At 35.6% G+C, this 26782-nt stretch overlaps 2 protein-coding genes across 3 annotated transcripts in view; both read right to left on the bottom strand.

The window, feature by feature from the left end:
- The window catches only part of PKD2L2 (polycystin 2 like 2, transient receptor potential cation channel), a 39131-nt gene extending 36980 nt beyond the window's left edge, over window positions 1-2151 (bottom strand). The window contains exons 1-2 of the mRNA XM_059919101.1: window positions 2137-2151; window positions 1453-1627 (exon numbers count right to left, since the gene is read on the bottom strand). Coding sequence (XP_059775084.1) covers window positions 1453-1627; window positions 2137-2151 — 190 coding nt within the window. The remainder of the gene's footprint in view (window positions 1-1452; window positions 1628-2136) is intronic.
- A 1743-nt stretch (window positions 2152-3894) lies between these two features.
- Window positions 3895-20353, bottom strand: MYOT (myotilin). Of its 2 annotated transcripts, none has more exons than XM_059917176.1 (10): window positions 20247-20353; window positions 16964-17524; window positions 12799-12973; window positions 11813-11917; window positions 9430-9479; window positions 8372-8504; window positions 7125-7332; window positions 5375-5540; window positions 4748-4881; window positions 3895-4522 (listed from the first exon to the last, which is right to left on the bottom strand). In XM_059917176.1, the coding sequence occupies exons 2-10, from the start codon at window positions 17317-17319 to the stop codon at window positions 4350-4352; spliced, it is 1500 nt and encodes a 499-aa protein (XP_059773159.1). In that variant the 5' UTR covers window positions 17320-17524; window positions 20247-20353; the 3' UTR covers window positions 3895-4349. The 2 variants fall into 2 exon arrangements, with proteins under 2 accessions (XP_059773159.1, XP_059773160.1); XM_059917177.1 differs by having other exon boundaries at window positions 9430-9476.
- Between the last annotated feature and the right edge of the window lie 6429 nt (window positions 20354-26782).

Below are 26782 nucleotides of genomic sequence, written 5' to 3'. Positions count from 1 at the left end.
GAAGAAGTTTCCTGTAATCCCACTGCTAGAATTAGGTTTGGCATATATTCTTCAGATTTTTCTAAATGCATACACACTTATAGAGAAAATAACTTGGTTTTTATAAAACTGAGATCACATTACACATACTATTCTGCAAGATGGCTTTTTTTCCAATATTGAGAGTAGGCAACATAATATAGTGAGTAGTTTAAGCTATGAACTTTGAAATCAAACAGGTAATGGTTTGAGTCCCACCATAGGGATAATATCTCCTACCTCATAGTTTTGTTATGCGAAGTAAGTGAGATAATTCATGTGGAACATTTAAAACTATGTTTTGGCACATGATAAGATTGAAAAGAACATTAACTAGTATTCTTTCTCACTCTTCCTAGGGGTGGGTGGGTGGGTTTTAGAGCAGGGTATAGACTAAATATGTCTTTTTTTTTTTTTTTTTTTGCTAGAAGGCCTTTATTTTTAGAAATAATGTATCTTCAACATCATTCCATGGCACACATGAGCCTATGCCATTCTTTAACGTTGCATAGTATTTCACTGTATATACCAAAAATTAAACAAATCCTGTTGGAGATTTGTTTCCAATTTTTCCTAATTATAAAAAGGTATTTTTAAAAAAATCCCTGAATAATGGGATTATGAGTGATCTTTAAATATTTTTCCACTCCCCAAATGTTCTATAATAAGCAGTTAAAAACCAATCTGAAATATCTTAATTTATAAGATTCGCTAAAGCTGTCTTTTTAATCCAGATCTGACTCAAGCTCACCCCTACAGTACCAATTAATTAGTTAACCGATATATAATTGCCACTATGTATGCTGTACCAACATAAGTCCAGTCAGTGAGCTTGCATCTACTATATGTTGGGTGCTGTAAAGACAAAATGCTCTTTAATACTGATTAAGTCAATGATATTGACCCACAGATAGGAGGAATGTAGGTTGAGATGTTTTCCTGGTCCTCCCTAAAGATCTGCATTAATTCATATCTCCTGTGACTCAGAACTAGCATATTTTACTATTAACTCTGCAACAGGCCAGGGAAAAGAACAAAGCAGACATCAAGACTAACTTCTTAGGCCTCATGTATAGTTTGACCTATGAAACTAGAGCAAAGCTGATGTATCTGTATCGCTCGCTCTAAAAGAAATCAAGAATTGGCAACTCAAGGGAATAATTCAAGACAGAACTGCCAACAGAAAGGAATAATTAATTCAATCAGTGTTGACTATGAAAGCTTTTTATTACTTCTGTGACCTAAAGTTGTGCCCCTTAAGAATTGGAAATAATGTCAACCTAAATGAATTTAAGATGTTTAAAATGTGTCACTATTTTTTGAGAGGTTTCAGTAGTCTGAAAGCCTATGGTTTTATAAAATCCATGTTTTGTTTTTCATCTGCACAAAACTTCTTAGTTCAAACAGTGTCTTCATCTACATCTGTGTACTTACATATACATAAGTTTATTAAAAAAATAAGGTAGAGTAAGAACTCCTGAAGTGTGGTTCTCATTTCTACTTCCTTTCTGTAATGCAGCTTATGTTTTGGAGTTCCTGTGAGATATAAAACAAAAACTTCCCTTAATTTATAATATATATAAATAATAGGGATGGAAAAACACAGGCGCTTTTAGCTGTTTACACTGTGTGAAGGAAAGCTCCAATGGCTTCTGGCTATGTTTTTACTCTCACTTTTATGAAGAAGGACTAATTACTAACATTTTCCCATGGTGATAGTGGGCAATCATTTTATGACCGTATATAATGAATTTTATAACCCACATGTTTCCTCACCAGTCTTGTTTTAAACTGAAAAAGCAAAATACAAAACAAACAAAACCCCCTCCTCTGTCCCTAATCGTTTTCTCCACCTGTCAACTCTGCTTCTTGGGATGGCTGGCTCCTGCTGGAGGGGGGAAAAGGACTCAGCCTGGGGTTCTGCCAAGGCCACTACTCCCTAGAGCAACAAAGGCCTTCTAAGGCCGGCCTAGAGAAGGCCACTATACAGCAAGTGGCAGCGCCCAGCTCCGGCTTCCGGCAAGGGGCGAGATGTTCCCTCAGGGCTTCACTTTTCCTGTCTGTGAAATGGGTCCACAGTCCCTCTCCGCTTCTCAAGCGGAGGCTGCAACGGCTAACCGTTCTGGAGGTCATCTCTCACGTGAATACATGTGGGCTACACACTTCCTTGCAGGATATTTGCAATTGCCCTTTCCGCTCTGCCCCACCCACCCCTAAAGGCACCCCTCACCGCCTAGGTGCCACCGGGACGCCTCAGCCATGGCAAACTTGGACGACGATGCCCGTTCGCCTCCCCAGGCTGGCGGCGCCTGCGCGATACTCATACAGTGCGCGCCTAGCTCATGCGCCTGCGCGAGCCCACAGGCTCCACGACGGGAGCAAGCGGCGCTGGAAGATGTCAGCGCGCGTGCGCACCGAGGCCTTCACGGAAAGGCTTTGCGTGAGGCGGGCCTGAGTATGGTGGTGTTTGTCTCCTGCGGAGGACCGACTTCTAGGGCGAACCTGGCTTTACGCCTGAGGTTAATCATAAAAATCGTAGTAATTAATTATAATGGGCTACCCATTCTTGACTCTTTAACATCTTTTGGCTTGTTTAGTCTTCACACCGCCCCTTCCTGAAAGGTATGTGTTTTGTCCTCGTTTTAGACCTGAAGAGACTGAGGAGAATAAATTACTTACCAAAGGCCCGCTGGGGCAAGGTTTGCTCGACGCCAAAGCCCGAATTTGTAACCAAGGCCCCAATCCGCCGCTGCAGCTTGCAGACACTGATTATTAGTAATCGAGAGCTGTTGCTAGAAATAGCTTCCACCCCTCTTTCCACCCAATATGGCTTAAGAGAACGTTGAAATAGATTAAAAAAAAAAAAAAAAAAAGTTCTGCAGTGATAATGTAATAGCGTAGGTCAAAACAGTAGTCTTTGGGAGCCCAGACTCACATCTGACCCAGCAGCTTTGCAAAAGTGAGAAGGTTTGTAAACCAGCTATAGAAAAGGCCAAATTTGGTTGTAAATTAAGGCATCCGTAAGCCCGCCAGAATATGAGAGGTTGGGGGGGGGGGGGGCGGGGGCGGGGATTCTCAGGTTGGTAAAAAGGAAAATAAAAAGGAATTCAGTGGAAAGCCCCAGGGCAGCCAGCTAAGAAACCCGTCAAGCTGTTTTGAAAGTAAAAAATAAAGCCACTTTTGTTATTTCTCCGAAAGAGATGTAGAGTGATGTTGATAAATGCTGTTTCATGTTAGGTAAAAAAGGAAAACTAGGCCACATAGCAGCGAGGGTCAAAGACTACCAATGATAAAAGGAATAGGAGAGGTCTAGCAAAAGGCCAGCAGCCAGTGGAGATGAGACCTGAGAAGAAGAAAGGGCTACTGGCCTAGCTTAAGCATAGTTTAATACAAGGATTTGCCCTTTCCTGTACTTGGACTCTCAGAAGCTGGCAAAATTGTTTTCTAAAGTAGTAGGTTATCTGAACTAGAAATGTAGGAGGAAAAAAGCCCAAAGTATAGGTATTCAGATTTACATTAAATATAAGAATTAGGTAGACGACTCTGCAGTCTATTCTTAATCCATCGAGCTCAATAGACTCAAAGATCTTGAAGAATTAGAAACCTGTTTGGTTAAAACAAAATCACAATTTCAGGAGAGATTCTGTCATGGTTTAAGTTATTCTGGTTGCCTTCGAAGTGCAAACCATAAAAAGTCTACTTCCCTCTCTGGAGGAATTAGCTGTAAGTGAGCTTCACCAAGACAAGCTGTTCTAGAGTATAATATTGTTGGTCTCTTGGAACTTGTTATTCATAGGTTTTGCTGTGTGTCGCTTAATAGATACAAACCAGCAGTTTTATCTTAAAGATCTAGACTTTTGTGAAGAGGAGACAGTCTGTTTTAAATATTTGAAATTTTATTCTCTTTTGACATAAAACTAAGGAACACTCAGATAATCTATACCATGTTAGTATTCCTATCAGAGAAAACGGGTAAAACAGTATGTAGAAAGCAGTACCAGTAAATCTTATTACGCATTAAATGTGTTTAAAACGTTGATATTCATTTATAACCTGTAGTTGTAAAATGTGTATGACTTAAATATTAAAATCCCACATTTTTTAAGATCTTCATCTACAATTACAAACCCAGATTTTCTGTAGGCTTCACAAACCAGAGAGGTAAACAGAATGTGCAAGAGTCAAAGGATAAACGCATTATAAATATATATTAGTTGTATTACCTAATTAAAACCATAATCTGTTAATACAGCTATGGATTTATTTCAAAAATTTAATTGAATATATTGCTAATAGTGTAGTTGTTGTGTTTTCTAATGTTGGTAGAGTTATTAAAGTTCTTCACTTTCATAGAGTCCAGATTGAGCTGCCAGACGCTGAAACTCTCCTTCAGGGTTAAAAGCTTGTTTCACATCCAAACCTTTCCCGTTAAGTGCTAAATATTTGCTGAAAGTTGGTCGGACACGTAATTGCTTAGGAGCTGGAGGAGTTTGGTTTGGACGGGCTGAAATGGATCAAATAAACGTTAATTTAGAAAACTTGTTGTAAATAAATGGGTTGCACTAGGTAGTCATTATCGGACAGGGGGAGAAAAAAAAATCAAAACTGATTATGTATGGGGAGAATCCTTCAGAATTTATGCTATGCTGGAATTTATGTTTCTTATTAAATCTTTCCAGTTAAGTTCTTTATAGCACTTGACATAGCACTGTATAACAGCGTGAGATACCTGTAACATCTAATCTCGTGTTACATGTGGTCACTCCAGCTTCATTAACTGCAGACACAGTATACCACCCAGCGTCTTTCTTGTTTACATCTTTTATCAGTAAAGTAACTCTTCCAGAGTTATCATGATATAAACTGGAAAGAAACAAAAATTGAAAGTAAAGGAATTAATCTTCCTGTGAGAATTTATTTATGATGCCTGTGACCTACAGAGTCAGACTAATAGGAAGAAAAAAAGCATTTGGAAATTCTGAGTCTGTAGCTAGTCATTGCCAAATAGCTATGGGTTTTTTTGAATTAAACATCCCCCCAGTCTTGTTTGTATCATCTATTTCCTTGAACCATCTTCTTTTATTGTTAGTAAAAAGGTAAATCCTAGCCTACTTTATCCCTTAAATTTTTGATTAGTGGAATCTGGCTTAATGAGGCTTATTATATTTCTATATATATATATATATATTTTAAAAGTTGAAGTATAGTTGATTTACAGTATTGTGTTAATTTCATCTATATGTTTTTAAAATTAGACAAATTGAGGTCACAGATGCATGCCATTTATAATGCATTTCAAAGTATAACTGGATTCACCCAAGTACAGTATAGTTAAGTCTAGAAATACTTATCCTACCTTATTCGATCAGTGTTGAATTGTACCATTTCATTATTTCTTTTCCAGAAAAGCTTTGGTGGCGGTATAGCCGAGATTTGGCATTCTAGCTTCACTGAGTCTCCCTCAAAAACTTTTTTACTCTGTGGTTTGTAGATGAACATTGGTGCTCTTCTATGTTCTTTTGCTACATATTAATAAAAAAATCACGTATTTGAAATATTATAAAAAATATTAAGTCAAACCAAAGTATTATGAAGTTTGTATGCTGATATAAAAGTTTTAAAAAGTACTAACGACAGGATTGGAAGCTTTATGTTTCAGCTTTAGTTAAAATAATATGCAATACTGTTGTATATTGTATACTATTTATAGTTCTAAAACAGTAATGTAATGATGTGTTGAATTTATAATCATGTTTCATTGGAAGAATTTAAGTCAAGTTGAGATCATCTCAGCTATAGGGAGGCAGCATGAGTGGTGGAAAGAGTACCAGCAACTTGGGTTCAAATTTTGTTTGCCCCACCAGCCATGCCACATTGGGGAAAATTTTGTTTAGTTTCTCTGAGGCTAAATTTTATCTGTTGTAAAATGATACCCAAGAAATAGTTACTGCTGTGCCCACCAAAGCACAAAATTATTGTGAGGATCAATTGCGATAATGAATGAAGACGCACTTTGTAAACTATAAAATAATATACAAATGCCAATAATTATTATGTCTTTAGTTTTCTTCAAATACCTGAGGGAAAAGAGGAACTGATACTATAATACTATAACCCTAACTTTTCTGAAGGAGTAACGAGGAGATTGGACGGATGCCTGCCAAAGTCTTTTTCAGCTCTAACATTGTAGTATTTTTGGAGCTATTGGCACAGAAAGGATTTTCCCTAAGCTTCATCACTTGGATTTTGTGTGTGTGTGTATATAAATTCCCAGATCACTAGTTTTTCCCTTAGTCTGAGGGCCCTTATTATATCATAGAATAATCTTAAAGATTGTTCATTCATCTGGGTAGAATACAAACTCAGGATTGCCCATCCTTGAACTTGATCAAGTTTTTATATAATAAGCAGTGAATTATAGCAAAATATCGCTTATGCAGTATATTGTGGCTTAAGTCATTGCAAATGTGATACATTTAGAGCACTTGAATTGTAATATTTTAAAACAGGAGATTAGTTTTATGAGAACTGCCCTACTAAAGACAAATTTGAGATATGAGTTTTACCATACTTGTTTTCTAAAGCAAGTAAGCATGTTTTTATTGTCATAATTAGAGACTAGTTTCCTGGTAAAGAGTGCATAGTCTAAGGCTAAAAGTTGACATTTACTCTTCAATTTTAAACTATGTGTGATTATAACAATTCTGTGAAAATGTGAGTCAGATTGATTATTTTAGACTGTAGACCAGATAAATGATTAGACTAAAAATTTTCATTTAAGACCCTTTAATCATATCTACACATACTGTACATCTAGAAATATATCTAGAATATACTACCTTCTTTGGTCTGTCAGATATTTTACCTTTATTTCTCTTCCAGAAAAGCTTTAGTGGTAGATCTGTCATTCTAGTTTCACTGAGTTTCCCTCAAGAACACCAACCCTTGCCCACTGTGGCTTTTACATAAAAATTGGTGTTCTACTGGGTTTATAGTATAGACATTAACCTTAAATATAAAGTCCTTGGGGTTTTTCTTTTTTAACACTTTCTTTTTTGATTCTACAAAATTTTAAGGAGCTCTGTAGGATCTCTTTGAAAGCTTACCCAGGACGTCCAGCTGCACAGTAAAGGTGGCTTCTCCTGCTCTATTCTTGGCAACACATGTATAAGCCCCTGCATCTGAAGCTCTGACCACTTCAAAGATGAGTGAATGAAAACCCTTTTCAGACACTATCATTTTGTGAAAATCATCTGATTGAACTGGTCGTCCATTTAGATACCATGACACATCAGGAGCTGGTAGTCCACTAACCTAGAAATGAAAACACAAGGAGATGATAGAATTTTAAATTATAGATCACTGGGACCCATTTGTCCATTTATGAATTTTAACAATTCAGTATCTGAGTGGGTTTGTGATTGAAAATGCAAAACAAGAGCTTAAAAGATATTTTCTTTCAATAATTTTTAACAAAATAGTAAAAACTATAACCCTTGAAATTAATACAGTATTTTCATACTATCTCAAAACATGTCTAGCTGTTTCATAAACAACCTCAGGCTCGTTAAGATCTCTTAATTACTATATTAAGGACGTTAGGTTATTTTATATTGGTCTCCACAAGGAATATGGAAGTCATATGGCTTTTCTGGCTAATGGCAAGTGTGAATGAAGTCCCAGAGGCCCATATATATGAGACTTGCTGATAACCTTTCCAAATAACCTTTCCAAAACTGAGTGTTCTTGAGCTGTAGTGCTGGTGTATAAATGGCATTTTGTTAAGTTTTTTCGTATAAGCCTTGACAATTAAATCCATACACTGACTTTCATTCATAAGGAATCTAAAAAAACATTTATAAGAAAAAGTTCTCCAAAATGAGGATAATAAAAATGTAGGCCTTTCTAAAAAGTTATTTTAACCTGAGGAATTCTTCTAGGCCAAGAGAGAGCAGGGTGACTTGAATTTCTTAAAGAGGCATTCTACTTTAGAAATCCTATTGCTATGAAAGCTTCATTTATATAGAGTATTAGGTGGTAGGCACTATTGTGAGTACCTTATACCTGTTTACTTAGTTAATCCTCAAACAGCTTTATGAGGTAGATACATTTGTTATTCCCAAAGAAACAAAAGCATAGAGTTGTTAAGTGACTTGTCTCAGGTTACACTGCTGTAAAGTGGCAGGGCCAGGATTCTAACCCAGGTAAATTTAGCTCCAGAGTTTGTGTTCTTATCCACTATACATACTTCTTGTCAAGCTGTGTAGAAAGCTATGAAGAGGAGGAGGACATTTTTCAAAACTTAGTATCCCATTGTTAATTTTTCTCCAGTATTTTTGAACTTTTCTCTTACTTTGAAGTCCATTCTGCAGAATCTTCCTTCTTCAATTGACATGTTCTCTGGCACTTGAATGAAACGAGGCGGGTAAAATTTCTCCTGGATTGCATCCTGATCATTCACATCTCCCCTTGAAGATGATCTACTTCTACAAAAATATTTTAATAATCACTATGCAGAAGAGTCGTCATTGCTCTTCCTTTCATGCAAATATAGTTTAGCCATCAAATTTGAAACCCTAGAGTCTATGCTGTTTGATCTGATAGTGTAGTAACAATGGAGAGAGGCTGCAGAGCTGTATTTAGCTGTGGCATATTTGATGACTATTAGAAGTGGTAGCAATTTAGAAACATCTGGTACAAATTATACATCTTTCTTTTTTCAGTGCCATGAATTGATGAAGAAACTGATCTATTAAAATGCAGAGTACCCCATGGACAATTCTAGTCACATTGTATAATTAGAATCAGGTTTCCATTGTTATGAAAAAGTTGTTTAGCATGGAAACATGGTCCTGGCTTATTTCACCAAAACATTAAAAAAAATTTCCTCTGAGATAGTTGTGATAATTAACAGATAAAAATTTTTTTTGTCATCTTTGACATTAGAAAATACACATTGTTTTTTTTCAATTGGTTCTAAAGCAGTATAAACATTATTTTCTTTTTTTATAACCATATTTTTTTATTGCAGTATAGTTAATTTACAATGTTGTGTTAGCTTCAGGTGTACAATAAAGTGATTCAGTTATATATATATATATATAATATATATATATATCGATTCTTCAGATTCTTTTCCATTATAGGTTATTACAAGACATTGAAAATAGTTCCCTGTGCTATATGGTAGGTCCTTGTTGTTTATCTATTTTATACATAGTAGTGTGTATCTGTTAATCCCAAACTCCTAATTTATCCCTTCCAACCTGCTGTCCCCTCTGGTCACATTGCTTTGTATAAAAAGTATGTAAGAAGCTTGAGGGCTTTGTAAATACTACATTTTTTTTAAGCTGAAAACATTTTAGGTAGCAAAATGTATGTTTCTTTAAAATTAAAAAAAATTTTTTTTACCTTACTTGTGATGTAGGAACTTGCAGTCGTGCATGTTCTGAATTGTGCTGCTTGAAATTAAAACAAAGTGATAATGTTAACATGCTGTTGTTAGCTTGAAATGAAGCAGAATTTAGTAGTCGTAGTTGAAAGGAACATTTCTGTTGTGGCTGTATTTATACTGTCATGGATAGTTCTATATATTTAGCTGTTAAGCATTTAAAATATAGGGCACTAACCTTCTAATACTCTAGCAAGAAATCCCCAGAATTGAGACTATTCAATAGATATGATTTATGAAAATTAACTAGACTTTGAATTGATGGTGGTTCGTTTTTTAGATGACGATTTTATGACAAAGGATGATGAGTCCCCCTGGTGTATTTGAAATGGGAGCACATAGTACAGATTGTCCTTTGGTAAAACAGGAATAGTCATGAAGTCATTTGTGTTGGCAGTAGATACAGGGTATTATGCCTACTGCTCATAAGTGGCACCAACAGCAGTAAACACATATTAGACTGGAAAATACTTTTCTTTTTAGCTCATGGCACAAAATCCTGATGGACACTGTGGAAGCTATGTGTAGAGTTATGAAAAGCCTTTGAAAAACAACATTACTTACTTCCTGCCTAATAAGGGTGTATTTAATTTAAGCAACCATCTTTTAGAATTTATATCTGAGCACCAGAAAATTATTCATATTTGAGGATAAAATCAGAAATTGATGAATTTATAATAGAATTAACTGATTAAATATTTAGTGCATATTCCATATATTTCATTGTGCTTGGTATAGTGAGAGATACAAAGAAGTAGAAAATATAGTCCTTACCCAAATATATGAAAAACAACATAGCAGATCAGTACAAATAATTTATTTTGGGATGAACTTTAATGTATTTTGTGATTCTAAAACAAAATTCTTACAACTCTGTAATAATTTTTGGCTAGGCTTTGAGTTTCTCTAAGCCAAATGTCAAAAGATCAATGAATTTTTTGGTAAAAAATAAGAATAATCCACTTAAACTCATAATATCTAAATTAGGTTTTTGACTTTTTCCTGTAGTGGTTTGAACATGTATGTATTCATATTCATAGGTGTGATATTTCAGTTATATGTAATTTGATGACATTTTGTATTATTTAAGTAGACTGTTTGAAGTGTACCAAAAAATGTAAGATTTTTCTTTTCTGATTTCATAATATGTTTTGCTGCTATCTCTTTTCTTGGTACCTTCACCTTCATTTTAAAGTTTTTAAAGAATGAATGAGAAAAACAATACACCCTTGACCTTGAAATCATACACTGTGAATTTATAACATAAACTATCATCAATCTAATGTTACTTTGGGTTATTTCTTCTAATAGAGATATATTTGTGTCTTATTCTTGCTGTAATCTCCTGTACCAACTCTAGAGCCCAACACACAGCAGGTACGTCATATAAATTAGTTGAATAAATGAGTGTGTGAACTCTTCAGTAGCCAAAAGAGATTTAAATTCTGTTCTCAGGTTCTAGTTACTTGCTGTGCGAGACCCTGCTCTATGCTTTTCAGTAGATCTAGTCACATTTAACAGAAACAAAAGTCTTATTTTCATCTTCCTATACTGTAGAAGGTTGGAATTCTTGAATGCTCGGTTTGGCTTCCAGTTTCTTGTGGACTTTTTAGGAAGGAATGAGAGGTAACTACAGAAGGAAGATAGAAAGCACAATAGCAGTTCATTTTGCCTCTCCAGCTGTACACTTCTCTTTGAGGTTAACTTGTTAAAATGAAGTTGATCAGGAACAAGCCTGTGGGATATTCACTTTATGTTCTGCATAAAGTTAATCCCTTGGAAAGGATGCTGTTGTTAATCCTGGAGCCATTACTCATAAGGTTTTTGTTTATTTTGATTTGATTTTAATAAGAATCATTTTAAGATACAGGAACATGACAAAAGGAATTGGATGTTTCATTAGTACATGAGTTTATTTTAAAACATTGAAATGATAAACAGCTTATGAGAAAAGGTTATAATTACTTTGGTTTAGAGTTTTAACTTTTGTCCTGTGAAAGATTTACAACTCATAAATTTTCTGTCCATGTAGATATTGTAGGGAGAGTCCTAGGTTTAACTGACCCCTAAATGTCCAGATGAAAAGTGACACCATTAGTCTTCTGGTGCTTTGACTTTATAACATTTCATATGCAGATATTAGAACCACCAGAAAATGGGGTAAAATTAAATATTTTTGTGTATATATTCAACCCATCATGGCCTCTACTTTTTATACGTAATGGAGTATGGAAGTAATTGACTTTTGCTTCAAATGCTATTTATAAGCATTTAGAAAAGCAGACATTTAAAAATCACACAAAACAAAAATGCTCCAGTTAGATAAAGATTATTTTAATTTACCTGTGCTGGATCTTGTGCCTCACTGTCATTTTGAGCTTGAAACACAGCAGCTGCATTCTGTGGTCCTAGCAATCTGCGAGCCATCTTCTCCTCATATGTTAGCCGCTTTAAAGAAATAAATCATAAAGGAGATAGTAATGAGATTTAATAAAAGTTATTTGTATAGCTTTACCTTAAAACCACCAAGAATTATACCAAAGAAGTATAGTTATGCCTTTGAATGATAGATACTGTGTTTTTAAAAAAACATTTTCTTTCATTCAAAGCATTTTCCTTTCGTTCTAGTGCCACTTCCCTCATCTGGAATATTCATCTCTGTTTTCTTTCTTCTCCTAGTAAAGGCAAGCATAATTACCCTTAAATAAAGCTCTCTCTCCCCAATAAAGGGAAATTCTTTGTCTTCCTCCCTGTTCTGCATGTTCCTGTTGGCTCTGTCTTTGAATATAGTACCGTATGTCCTCAGATTCAGAAATAACTTTTATTAAGTGAGCACTATATTTGATTTACTAACTTCTGGTTAAGAGCAGTGCAACTCGTATGTTAAATGTATTTGGATTAAAGGCATATAGTAGTACTGTTTCAGAGATCAGTGACTAATACAATGTGCATAATAAGAATTATAGCTATTTTTCCATGAATACTATATACCAAAGTACATGAAGAAGTCAGGTTGACAGCATTTCCCATTAGTTTTTTGGTCATCAGACATATTTTTTATGGTAATGCTTAAAACAAAATTGAATCATTCAGATTGGTTTTTTTTTTTTTTTTCCTTTGCTTCATTCTTTTACTACTGAACTCCTAGAGGGGATTTCATGCAGAGAAATACAGAATAGGATCCAAATATTCCCTGTTTTTAGATACTCCTCTCCCTTGCTGATTATATGGACATAGATCTGTGAGACAGAAACAACTTTCTTATTGAGATTAGATTTTATAGTTTTATTGGCTTTTTTTTTTAAATACAAAATAGACATCTTGCTCACTTGGTTTCCATTATGAAGAAGGTTGTCCTTGCATTTTAGCTTTCTCTCCAAATCTTGAATCAGAGCTTCTTTTGATCCTTGTATTTCATGGTCAGGAGTCCTTGGTGTGGGCTTAGCATTTGCATTTTGGGATGGCTTAGCATTTACAGGTTGGCCAACTGAGGGTTGTTGATAGCTTTAAAAAGAAAAAAAGATTTTTTAAAAAGAAGATCTTTAAAGTAAGGTGTGGTATGTAAAATAGAATTGGCATCATTTTGTCAGTCACCTTTAGGTAGGTTGAATTTACCATTTAGTACTGCTGGTGTTATTAAAGCACCAATTGCCCTAATAACAGTCAAGAAGGATTTTATAAGAATGGTTACTAGCTGTTTTTTGTTTTTGTTTTTGTTTCTTTTCATCTTGGCAAATGAAAATTAAGTAGCAGGAGGAGCAATTTAGATTAGACATGCGAATGTCCTTCCTTGAAGATCTTCCCTAAAGAAGTGAGAGTAAGAATAGTTACTGGCAGCTTGAGAGCTCTTCCAATATTCCAACTGAATTTCCTAAGTTTGATTTATGGGTGGATAGTAAGCAGCGATGTGCTGGAGCTGACTCATATGGGCTTAAGAGAACTGATTTTTAGTGTCTCTTCCCAGCTCACTGTGATCTCATGTTGAAAGTTTGAAATTGGTGGTGGTGGGAGTATCTACACCAGGGAAATTGGTAAATACCACAAATCATGGCTCTTTCTTCCAGAGCTGATTGTTAAACATTTATCAGCATAACCACTGGTATTTAGTGAATATTCTCTTGCTTTGAATGGAGTCTACAGTTTACATTTTAATTTCTACTTCCTATTAATTTCATATTCTAGACAATCCAAGTATGGCACGATATAACAACTTGTGCAGTAATAACAGTTTCTTCAACATTGCATAAGTGATTTTTAGAGAAAGGGATGATTAGAGGAGGAAGGAGAAAGAAATGTAAACTGAGAAAAAAAGGAGTTTGGGGGAAAAGAAAGCAAATTTGATTGGCAGTTGAAGAGTTTGATTTAAATCCTTATTTCAAATTCCAACCCTAAATTTTCTTCTAAGATGTCCTTGCCCCCTCCTGGTGTTCCCCTGCTGATTCTGATAGAGGACAGGGGTGGTATTTAGGGAGTCCTATATTTTTAGATCTGTTAGGTAGCTCACACTTTTCACAGGGTTTATTCAGATTTTACCTAGTTTATTTAGGGCTCTAAAGGTGTTAGCTTATATCTATTTAATGTGGGAAAACTGGCCACTGCCCTCAATGAATATTTTACCATTATCATAATAAATCCACATATCCAGATGAGGCAGCCTTGGTCTGTTCTCTGACATGTTCCTGTTCAAAAATTCTCAAGGATCATTAAAAGAACTTGTAAGCTAAGTGGAAATGTATTTCCTCTGAGTGGAGCCAGAGTTTTAATTTTTGCAGGCTTTGGGGACTTGGTTAGTAATCTCTAGATTGTAAATACACTGAAGAAAAAAAAGATGTTTTATTACTCACCGTTGTATTATTTGTATCCACTAACACAAAGCCTGCAAAATAGTGAGGTAATACTCACTATCAGTTCAGTGAATGAATATTTTCCATTGTATTCAATATGCTTTGTATTGAAAGTTGATTATATACATTTTCCCTCCTTGTATTTCAGATATTCAGGATTGTCTGTATCTGATTTGTTCAGTGAAGCAAATAGCCAAACCAAGTGTTTAAATAAATAGTGAGATGTTTTTGTTTTGTTTTCAGATTGAATTCCCAGGTCAAAGTGGTAAAATTTCTTTGGTTTTATAGATCTACTATTTCTCCAACTGTATGAAGTTAGAATAGCCCATTTGTTTTTTTTTGTTTTTTTTTTCCAGCTAAAAAAACCCAGTCATATGTGTTTGGTAAAGTGAATTAGCATTAAATAATTCTTTTGTCAGACTGTCATAATATGATGTAATATATCTGAGAAATCCTGAAGGACTATCAAAACCAAGCCTGAGAATCACTGATATATATGTAACCTCAGTCACCTTTTTATTCACTGAATACCTGCATTATTACCAGTTTAGATGGTTTAAGTGTTAGGACTTGATATCTGTTCATAATTAGAAACTAATATTATACTTGCACAGTGTTTTATAGGTTTTTTTTTTCCCCTATCATTAATCACATAAATCCTTACTTTTATTACAGATCAGAAAACTGAATCACTGAGCAGGTAAGGAAAACTTGAGGAATGTCACACAGCAAGCTTTTTGAAAGGAATAGTGAAAATTAAAGAGTTCCCCTAAATTTCTAGTCTGTGGTTTGATCAACTGAATAAAACATTTGCTTAAGGGTTTCCTACTGATGAAAAGCTAAATAAAGCTTTCAAACTTCTCTAGGTCAGAATCCAAGGGATTATTATAGAAGACAGGGCAAACTTCAGCCCATCATAAAAATGAGGGAGTTGTGCACTAAATGTTCAAAGGGCCAGAGCTTTCCACCTGTGCAGCTGGACACTGAACTCGTATCATGTAGCTGTGGGAAGATTAAAAGAGTTATCTATGGTTGCTGAAAATGGAGCAGCTAAAGCTGGATCTTTGATCTCTGGTTTGGGGTCCTTCTGTGCTTTATTTCTTCTTATCCTCTCTATTTTTTCCTTCCTTCCTCTCTTAGTTCTGTGCGGAGAGCTAGGTACATGGTTGACGCTCACTAGTATTTATTCGGTGGCTTTCTTTTCTGGGCAGGAATTTGGAATAGGATTAAAGCCTTTACTAAGAAAAATATTTTAGTGAGAAAGAGTTATTTTAGATTTAAACATGCTTTTACAGGAAATTTGGAAATAATTGAAAGCTAGATGGAAAAAGATTATATGGGTAAAATGTAAGTAAGAAAAATCTACAATATGTGATAATGGGTATAATGGGAATTTGAGATAGAAGAGAAAGAGCGGGCTCTTAATTCTTGAAGGCATCTTTTAAAATCATTAGGCCAAACCTATGAGAATGCCTTTTTTGTCGGTCAAAAATTTTTAACAGCCATTTCAAATGGTTCAACTTAGTATCTATAGGATTCTAACAAATGTTTTTGGTTTTCCTGGTTTTTATTTTTAAAAATATTGAAAAGGTTTCTTTGCAAGTTGAATTGCTCTGGTGAGTTCACCTAGGTTTCCAGAGTTGTCACCAACAATAGGAATCTCTAGAAAAATTAGCCTCTAGAGAAAACTGAGAGAAATTAGCAAGAATTTCAGCAAATCTGTTGATAAGCCTGTAACCAACAAAATATATTCCATCACACAGTTTTTCAGATGCCTCTGATTAATTCTCTGATATTCTAGCCAGCCAAGGAATAGGAAAACTGATAGCCCAAAGTTTGCATAAGCACAAAGTATTCAGTTGATGTTTTAAAAAAAGCACAACCACTTTGTCCTTCTTCATATCAGGTTCTCCTAGGACAGTTTTAGGGCTGTGGAAATAGTACATGCTTGCATAAGGCTTCAGGTATTCTTCCCTGTATTTAGGTTGGTCTAACCAATTTGAACAAAGTGTGGTTTTAATTACCAGAGGAAACCTTAAGGTCATGAGCCTTTACCTATTCAGTCCTTTCTTCTGATCATAGGGAAAATTCATATACTTCAGTGTCTGAATCCCATATTTTCTTTTTAGCCAAGTGGTTGTTCAGGATCAGAGGGGAAAATGGATAGGAAGAAAAGACTAAGACTGAGAAGAAACTTAATAGCTTCTGCTTATGTGAGAGGAAATCCTATCTGAAGAAGAGCAGACAGGTGTTCACCTCAGCCAAGCTCAGAACCAGAGCAATTAAATTTACAGCATGAGGAACTTAACTTAGAGCTGGGGGAATAGTTCACTGTTCCTGAGTATGTTAGAAATATTTTTTTTGAAGATGGAAAATAGTAGGTAAGTAATTGTGTTATGTAATAGGTGATTTGGGTTCAGCTCAACCTGGACACTGGAGAATGGGTCAGATGACTTATTGCCAGTACCCTGGTTCAGGGTGTTCTAGGAGAAATATGGAATGAGACTCTGATGTCACATTGACTTTTTAGATAGTGAAGATGACGTACATAACCTATCTCCCCTTCTCCCCCAGATACAAGCTCACGGTATACACAGTTCTATCTGTCTGTCTCTCTCTCTATATATATATATTTTAAAAATTCACTTACTTGGAGTCCACAGTGGAAGGGATGTTACTGCTATTGTAATCAGGCTGTGATGGTAATACGGAGCTGAGGAAGCTGGCTGGGGACTGGTTATAAGTGGCTGTTACCCTTTGGCCTGGGTTGGAGCCAGCAAGCTGCTGAGGAGAAGCAGGGAAAGCAGAGGAGGACATAGTGATGTGAGAGCTCACTGTTGAGGAGGCAGAAAATCTTTGCTCTTTGCACTGGCGGGGCTGGATGGTAATAGAAGACTGTTTGGTCTGGCTAGAGTAGCTGGAGGTTTCCGGTCCAGGAGGTTGCAGTCTGGAGCCACATGGGTTTTGGGATTGGATGAAGTGTTTTGGACGTTCGTAGTTAAACATGCTTAGCTGGTTTATGGAAGTTGGAGGCAACTTATAATGATTTACTCCTGGAAGGGTGGGGTCCCGAATCTGGGGCTGCAAGCCTGGAATTATAGAAGGTTGCAGTGAATCAGAAGCAACCTTGGTCTGCACCTCGTTGTTGAGATCCTGGGAATACTGTGCTCGTGTCTTTGATAGAGTGGCCTTCTCTTGAAGAATATTGTTCCTTTAAAAGAAGAAGATGATTCAGTTACAGTATTTGCATAAAAAACAGTACTGTTTATTTAAGATCTTTAATAAGAGTTTCTGTGCTTTTTTTTTTTGCTTGTTTTTTTAAAGCTTATGTGCTTTCAAAGTCACCTCAAGGTGGAACTTTCCTGGCTTCTAGACTTCCCATTCCTTTATCTGTTGTCTTTGCACAAGTGACTTTCCCCTTGAGAATAAGTAAAAAGAATTCATTAGTGTTTGTCTCTGGGTGATTCTTAAAGCACGCCCAGGGGCTTCAAGATGTAGGAAAAGTTTTGAGTTTGAGTTTGCCAAGTGGTTATTTATGAAAAGAAAACCTGTGATGTTGTTCAGTGTGATAATTTTATGGTTTCATGTTTAGCTTTTGCCCAGAGGCTACAGTTTCATTAACCACAGAGAGTTAATGATTTAAAATTATTAGCAGGTAAATATATAACATGTCAGCTTCTATTCAGTCTGAATTCTTCCCCTTGCTCATCAAAACCGATGAACAGCTCTTCTGATACTCCAGTTAATTCATGCCCTGGTGATCTGTGATGAATGATGTGGTGAATCAAGGGGAGCAATGTGCTTCTTTTGTAAAGAACATTACTGTCCGTATTTTCTCCTTCACCCTTTTACAGTTTCACAAAGTAGAGCAAATATCTGTTCTTCACTATTGTCAACCTTGAGTGGATTTTGTTTTACCTTATAATTCACTGCTTCTTTTTCTCCCTTTGATTCCCAATTAACCATAGTACCAAACTAGATGATATTAAGGAGTGACTGTATTCGTGTGTCTCTGTGTGTGTATATAATATATGTTACTGACAGTATTCCAGAGCCCTTTGTAATTTTTTGTTATTTTTAGATTGTATTATCTAGTTATTGGTCTCTATGGTCTCTTAGTTATTTAGTTTCACTTTAAATTATTTTTACATGTTTAATATGTATTTTAGACTAATTTTGAAATTGCTTTAGTTCCTATATTATTTTTCCTTTTGAAATGGCAAACAGGATGTACAGAAGGGAAGTAAGGCAACTGTGAAGCTAGCCTATAGCTTCCCAAGAAAAGAAGGGTGCCATTTTTCTTACTTAGCCCTGCATTGGCACTCCTGACTTCCGAGAGTAGTTCCCCATTTTTCCTTTGATAAATCATTTGTCACTATAATCAACCTTAAAGAATTATATTTGCTTCTTTTTTTTTTTAATTGGGGCATAGTTGTTTTACAATGTTGTGTTAGTTTCTACTGTATAGCGAAGTGAGAGAATTATATTTGCTTCTGATTTCTTCCATTAGTAAGGTAAATCTGGGCAGGACTGTATATAGACTTTACACACAAAAACTAGCGCCATAAATTGCTGTAATACTGATTCTGTCTTTATTTAAAATATCAAGTAATTTAGTTCAAAATACATTTAGTTTGTTTCATATAATATAAACCAACTCAGAGGTAATGATAAATCAAACTTTTAACTAATAAAATTAACCGAATTGTTTGTCATCATTGAAGCATAGTCTTATAATTATTCAGTTTCCTATCTTGAAGAAAGTATCATTTTTAATGAAAAATTTCTAAACCAAATAACTTGATCCTCAGGTTGTGCATGTAGTTTAGAGTTATATTAAAATTAGCAGTTTTAGGAAAGAACAAAAATGCAACTAAACAGCCAAGAGAAAGATTCTATTGAAAAAGGCACTTAAAAAGTCATACATTTCTTAATTTTGAGTTTAAGAATACAAGCACATTCAACTAGAGTGTATTTTAGTAATTAACTATATTAGGCCTTTAAATTATTGGAGAAAAACATCCAGAAGGAGGCTTTAATTAGATACTCTAAAAAAAAAGAAAAAAGACTCTATTTCAAGGCAAGCAGTTTTATAGTTATGGGTTTATTTTTTCCATTGCAGAATTGAATCCAGTGTTTGGTTTTAAATTCCTTTTTGGGCAGGCAAATCATTCAGATTAATTTCAAATACCAAGGAAGGAATAAACTGTTTACCAAATAGCCAGTAGATATTTTCCAGAAAATTCCCTATTTTTCTTTACATATATTTTTAGAAGGTCAACTATCTTGTACATTTTGGTATCAGCCTACATAGTTAACAATTACTGTTCTTTAAAAAAAATTCAATTAAAAATATGTTCTTTCAAATATTTCATTTTATTCATGTCTCAACAAAATTTTACACAGATGTTCACACAGGTAACTCTGAAAGGTTTTTCTTCACGTTTGTAGTTACTGTTCAACAATTCAATTCTATAATGCCTCTATTATATGACAGTATCATTTTATTCCAAATAATGTTAAATAAATTTCAAAGATTTTATGAATAAAGTACTATTAAGTCTCCTATTTAGAAAAATCTTGACTTTCCCCCTCATCTTTAATATAGCACAGACTTGCACAAAAAACTGAGGATATTTTGAAGCTGTAAGACATTACCACAATTACAGTTAGAGCAAGTGTCACTTTTCAAAGAAAAATGATGATTTAAAAATAATGACACACAACTATCTTTCCTTCTACCCTTTCTGTAATGCCTTCCAATTTCAGTGGAATGAACAGGTCACATTCTTTTCAAATCTTTGTATAATGCCATTATGATCTTGTGGCTTTTGAACTTTTTATCTGAAGATCACCTTTTACATACTGTTCTGATTTGGACAAAAAACAAAAACAAAACCCAAAACTGAAGCAGGAATAAAGAAGGGACTTACCCGAGTTCCAGAGAGTGCCTGCTCGGTTTAAGCTACTACTAAAGGGAAGGAAGAGGCATCCCCTTCCCTCACAGACTAATCTAGTGGCTCTGTGCTTAGTATTATAGCACCACTGACTTTTATCAGCTGCCAAACAGTGACATCTGATGTGCTTGCCTGTCCATCTACCTATGCTGGCATGTCAAAGTAAGAGTCCACAATCTAAACAATATCTCAGATGTCTTAGTGATATTTAAGGAGTGGGATTACATGAGCTTCTCTTGCAAGCCTCTTTATTTTAGATGTGAACTTTGACTATAACTTTAGCAAGCTCATATAGGGGGAAGAGCAAAGAATTGGGAAATGGGAAAAAGTATAAAGAAAACTTATTTTCTTTTTTGCGGTGGGGGCTTTGATCTTCCCTGTTGAAGAAAGGACTAAAAGGGAAATAGTATTCTAAGACTGACATTCTAACTGCTAAGACTTCTCCAGAAAAAAGACCAGTGATGGATGGGCTCCAAATTGATTTGTATTGGATAGTTGTTCATCTGAAGGCCTTTTTTTTTCTCTTGCCAAATGGGAGGGGGAATGGAGTGGGGTTCAAGCAGTTTGTTTCAAGAGAGGGAGTGTGTCTGGGCAAAGGCAGGAGAGCAGGATGATGGTGTTATGTCACTGGGAAGGTGGGGAAGTGGAAAAACGCGATTTGGTTTCTTTAGCAAGTTCTCTGAATCTGTATAGCATATGCCTCCTTGACTTTATACTTTCATTCTAAAAGAGTTTGAAACACTTAAGAAACTACCAAACAAGCAGTGTTTACAGTTAGGGCTCTGTATTGTTAGCTCTCTTTATTTCCCTTACTCCTTACAGTTACACAGCTTCCTTTCTCTTTTCATCAAGGAGACCATCTTAGCATATAAGTTTCCATTTTTGTGCAGGGAAGTAAATAATTACAGAGGAAGAAACCTTCAAATCAACAAGAGGTGGTGAAGAGGGGTAGGTGGCATGAGGATCAGGCTAATCAAGTGGAATTATTCCTATTTAGTGGCTTTAGCTTTGGTAGGGTATTATTGCTTAAAGCATATCTATTTATTCCCCTCCCTCATGGGTACTCCAGTCTTGATGTCATTACCATGTATGTTAGGATCCAACAAATAGATGTTTGAGCACATGTGAGCTGTTTAAAATTCTTCACAGCTGACCATGTAGGTGTACCTTCCTTTGGTGTTCAGAGAAAGTTTGATAACTGCCACCTGGGCACACAGCCGTTACTTAGTGGAAAAAGCATACTAGGCTTGTTGAGTAGGCGTTCGCTTACAAAGTCTTATTTCAAGAATCACCCAAAATATTTCTCCACATCTGCTCACTGATATTTCAGATTCCATTAATAGGGACAAAGCCTTTCAATCTAAATTAGAGAGACTTAAAATGTAAGTGCAAGTGACAATAAAAATAACAAGAATAACTGATACATATAGCATTTACTTTGAGTATGGCCCTATTCTGAGCACTTTAAATGTGGTGTATGACTGATATTTAGTTCTTCCCAAGAACAGGGTTTGATTGAGATATACCCTACCAGGCAAGTAGGGCAGATGCTCAGGACAAACTGAAATCCCCAGTTTTGCCTAGGGCAGATTCTAAATGTTCCATGGTTGAGGAAGAATTTTAGTTTTATTTACTCTTTATCCTTTAAGCTTTGCCTCTTCTTTTCCCTAGGCCTTTGTAAGGTACAACTTTTGTTACAGTGCGGTAGCTCCATGGTACATCTAGGCTAAGGTTCTTGCTACAATTAGGGGATCAAGGGATAGTTTAGGAAAGGGAAGTAAGATCCCTTGTAACACCATTCTCAAAAGTTAAGGGTCTGTATTCAGTAATTTACCATGAATCTGTTTTTCTACTTTTTAATATTTGGTTTGCTTTTTTGAGTGGTGTTTTATGTTTTCTCACAAATATGGCTATTTGAATGGTTTAGTTGCTTATTTGAGAAAAATCAACCTAAAACTGAACGAAATATTAAGATGTCAGGTGGGTGGACCATATTCCAGCCTGCCCCCCAGAGACAGCCTTTTCCATTTCTATCTCTAAATTATCAGTAAGGGCCTCTGGTAAATCATTCTAATGCCTCACAAGATGTAGGTAACTCCCTACTATCTCACATGTTTTCCTACTGAAACGTTTCTTGCTGCATGTCCAGGGAATTCCTTCTTGTCTCATCATCAGTGGAAGGGTAGCTGTTTAACTGTTACTCATTCATCCCTTGTTGTTTTTTAAAATGTGAAGTATATATGCGATTATAAAAATGGTGCTGTGAGCTGCTTCTAAAATCAGAGGTCAGATGTGTGTGATGAGGCTAATTTCTGCTGTCTCAACTGAGAAGGAAAATGTCATTGAAGATGAAAGGACTAAAAAATGAAGAATGTTTTATTCATTTTCAGGTTATGCATTAATCACTATGATTACTGACGTTCTGCATAGACCTATAGAAAAAGGGAGTCCCGTTGTAGCAGTTGACTCAATCTTATTCTTCTCAAGCAAGAAATAATAATGGACACTGGGTTTGGAGTCAAACAGTAAAAATGATAACATTAATTTGGTTGATCTTCTACAGCTTTCTAGACACATTAACCTTTTTATTATCTATTTTGGAGACCTGAGTGTGAGTGCCCACTCTACTACATACTTGCTGTGTAACCTTAGACAAGTTGCTTCAACTCTCTGAGCTTTAATAACTGAAAAAACAAAGATAGTATCAGTTTTACTAACCTAAATCAGGGTTGCTGAGAGACTCAAATGAAACAGGAAATCATACAGTGGACTATTATGTGGTATAATGTATCTCCTCAACTAGGTTAAGTTTTTTTTCTGAGGGAGGGATTCTTTATTGCTTATTTATCTTGTCTAGGACAAGGTAGCTCATGGTAGACATTCAGTAAAAACTTGTTAACGTTCATGGAACTTTTGCCCAATAATTGTCCCCACAAATGATTTTATTAATGAAAAAGATGGTAGTCTCATATGAAAGATATTATATCATAAATTCAAGGCCTTTTTAAGTCCTAAAGGCTCACTGATAAACACAGGTACTCATGGAGAAAAATTTTGGATATGAGTATTGGCTGTTTTCCCAAGGCACAGAAACTGACAAAACACATACAGTGTGCTTAATAGATGTTTGTTCAATAAATTGCAGTCTTACTTATTTTTCTACACACCCATTCTTCCTTGATCCCATGAGGAATCTTTATTTATAGGGGTAGCTACTGTCCAGGTGACTAGTGATCCTATAAGCTAAAGGGGTTCCAGGAGACCAACTGAGAAATCACAGTCATAGGCTGTTATTGGAGATAACACTGATCTCGATAAAAAACCAATGCAGTGAAGTAATAGCTACTATTTATTGAATTCCTACTATGTACTTCACACACTGTTCCAGGTCTGTTAGTCTGCAATAATTAAAAAAAAAAGTTTATTTATTTGTTTGTTTGTTTATTTGGCAGTGCCGGGTCTTAGTTGCGGCACGCGGGATCTTTTACTTGCGGCATGCGGGAATATTTTAGTTGTGGCATGCGGAATCTTTAGTTGAGGCATGCGAACTCTTAGTTGCGGCATGTGGGATCTAGTTCCCTGACCAGGGATTGAACCCGGGCCCCCTGCATTGGGAGTGCAGAGTCTTAGCCAACAGACCACCAGGGAAGTCCCTCCAATGACTTGGAGTCTCCAAGTATCAATTTTTAGGTTTTTTAAAAATCAATATTTTCGTTTGAGGTTTGTCTTTGGGGGCTGGGAATGGTGGCGGATTATGTTGTTTTTAAACATAGCCTGGTTGGCAAATTCACTTACTGAATTATCTTTCCATTTACAATTTGTCCTCTAAATGCAAGGACAATTGTGTCTGTATTCTAAGACTAACCGTGAAGAAACCTGTATCGCAAAATGTTTTACCAATTTGTATTGAGATAGGACATTGAATTCTGTTTCGGGAAAAGATCCCATTCTTCAAAATCTTTTGCCACTTCAGCATTGTTGGTGTTTTTTTTTTTTTTTTTTTTTTTTAACAAGTTTCTGTACCAAACCCTTAAATGTGGATCTAAGCACATGACTTACTATTTCAGCCCTGGTGAAATGCATGATGGAGGGCAAGGGAGAAATGACACAGGTAAAGTGAGTCATCTCAGAATGCAAGTTCACTGAGGGTAGGAGCTTTGTCATGTTCACTGTTCTATATATAGAGCCAAGAACATTTGTTGAATGAGTGAATGTTAGGTCTGTCTGCCCTTACCATTGTGGTTGTAGCTCAGAGGAATTTTCATTGATGGTACAGAAATCCTCCTTTGGAACCTGGATCTCATGTTCATTGTGACTGGCTGTTTCAGGAATAGTTGGCATAAGGTTTATTGGAGTATTGTCTGGATTTTTGCCCTTTTTGTAGCTGTCACTGCTCCAGGGAAAGGAGGCCAGTTTTGGAGAAAATTTCCTCATGGGTGACTTTGGAGAACTCTCTGATTTCTCCACTTCTTTTCCTTCTGAAAAATATAATTAGTCACCAGTTCAGATAGAAACAGAATCTTCCTCTTGGCTCAGGGCTGAATTTGAGCAGGGTGATCCTGAGGAGTTACCTGGAGAAACAAAGAGTCTTGCTGTGGAGACTGCAGTCCCAGCCTCATTTTCTGCAATGCATTTGAATTCCCCAGAATCTTCAGGAAATGCTTCTGCAATAATTAAGGTGCACACTTCCTCTGGAAAGGGGAGAGAGTCAACTTGACCAGAGTATTTGGATCCCTCAAATTAACAAACAGTGTGGGAGGATGTCAGGGAGAGTAGAGGTACTGGGAATAAATACTGTATTCCTAAGATTTAAAAAAGTCCATCTGATTAGTTTTTTTGTCTTTGAGTGGGCTCATGAAGATAAATCTTAAAAATACAACCTAAAATAATCCCAGCATGGTCCCTAACACCTACTTCTTAGACACATCTGTTTTCTCTACTACACTATGAGCTTCTTAAAAACAGGGATTATACTTTATCTCTTGAATTCTAGATTTCTGTAGCTTTAGTGCTTAGCATAAAGGTCCTATAGAAAGATTTTCTGAACTGACCTAAAGATTATTATTATTAATAATATTATTAATATTATTAATAATATTATTAATAATAATAATATTATTATTAACTGCCATGGTAGTTAGACAGTGATGGCCACTGTGTGATGGGCACCACACATACTTCTTGGACAGTCAACAATTTGGATGTATGATGTCAGGACACCTCCTTACTGCCTCTGTATGTTGCTCATGAGGCACAAATAATATGCCAAATGGAATTAGAGGAAGAATTTGTGCCCTGTGAGGGCAGGGACTCCTCAGTGTGAAGAACGGAACCTGGCCATAGCCTGTGTCTAGTAAATACATGTTGAATGAATGAATAAACGAATAAATACACTGATAAATCCCAGTTATCTTGCTTCTTCTGTTGTATCAGTTCAAGAGTTGGCATAGGGTAGCCTCAAAACTGCTCCTGAAGGCAAAAGTGGCTTAGGAGACAAAGTCTTCTGATGCTAAATTTGGTTTAATTATTTATTATCAAGATGTTGAAAAATTGTGCTTACCAGGAATGGATGATAAACAAGCTTCTGAAAGATAAAACAATAGAGAGAGAATTTAAATGATGACAATTTATTTGGGAGAAGGGGCCATGTGTGAAATAACTTGAAGCAAATACAACGTTGACTGAAATCTTGAGTCACAGGCTGTAAATTCTCTAGAAACTCGGAAAAGGTACATAATGGAATGAACACTTGGCAAGGTGCTAGAAAAAAAAACTGTATTTTAGCCGTATTCTACCACTAGATTGCTCTGTGACTTTGTGAAAATTACTTTACTTCTTTGGGCCTTAGTTCTTCATTTCTAATAGGAAGTAAGACCAGATATATCTCTTCTCTGAATGTGAACTGTTGCTGAAACACTAATCCTGAGGTGGCCTTTTTCTCCCGAGAAAATCCTTTTCTTTTACTCTTTCTAATTAAAATAAAGTTGAATATTACATTATAAAAATACTGTAGAAAACTACACAAAAGGTTAATAGTTTTCTCTGGGTGGTAAGAATGTAACTTTAAATTTCTTGTACATTTTATATTTTTCTAGATTTATTATAATAAATATGTATTACTTTAGTTTCAGAAAATGCAATAAATGTTATTTTTAAGGGAAATACCATGTTGTGTGATAGAGGCGTTTCTTCCTAAATGTGATGTGCAAATGTTCACTTGTTTTGAATTAATATTTAAGTGAGTATATTTTCTTCACTTGATGCAAGAAATACCTTGGCTTGAACCTTGGCTGCAGCATTTACTAGCTTTGTGACCTTCAGCAAGGTGTTTAGCATTTCTTATTTCAGTTTTCTTGCTTATAAAATGCAGATGATAACGCATACCTCAAAATATTGATGTGAGGATTAAATGAGAAATTGTTTATAAAGTATAAACTCAGTGTTTAGCATGAGGTAGATCATCATACTTGTTACCCTTCCCTAAATTAATTATTTGGTAGGAAACTTACACA

This window comes from Balaenoptera ricei, chromosome 3 (assembly GCF_028023285.1).
Source record: "Balaenoptera ricei isolate mBalRic1 chromosome 3, mBalRic1.hap2, whole genome shotgun sequence".
Lineage (NCBI taxonomy): Eukaryota > Metazoa > Chordata > Mammalia > Artiodactyla > Balaenopteridae > Balaenoptera > Balaenoptera ricei.
This window is presented reverse-complemented; position numbering and strand designations above follow the sequence as displayed.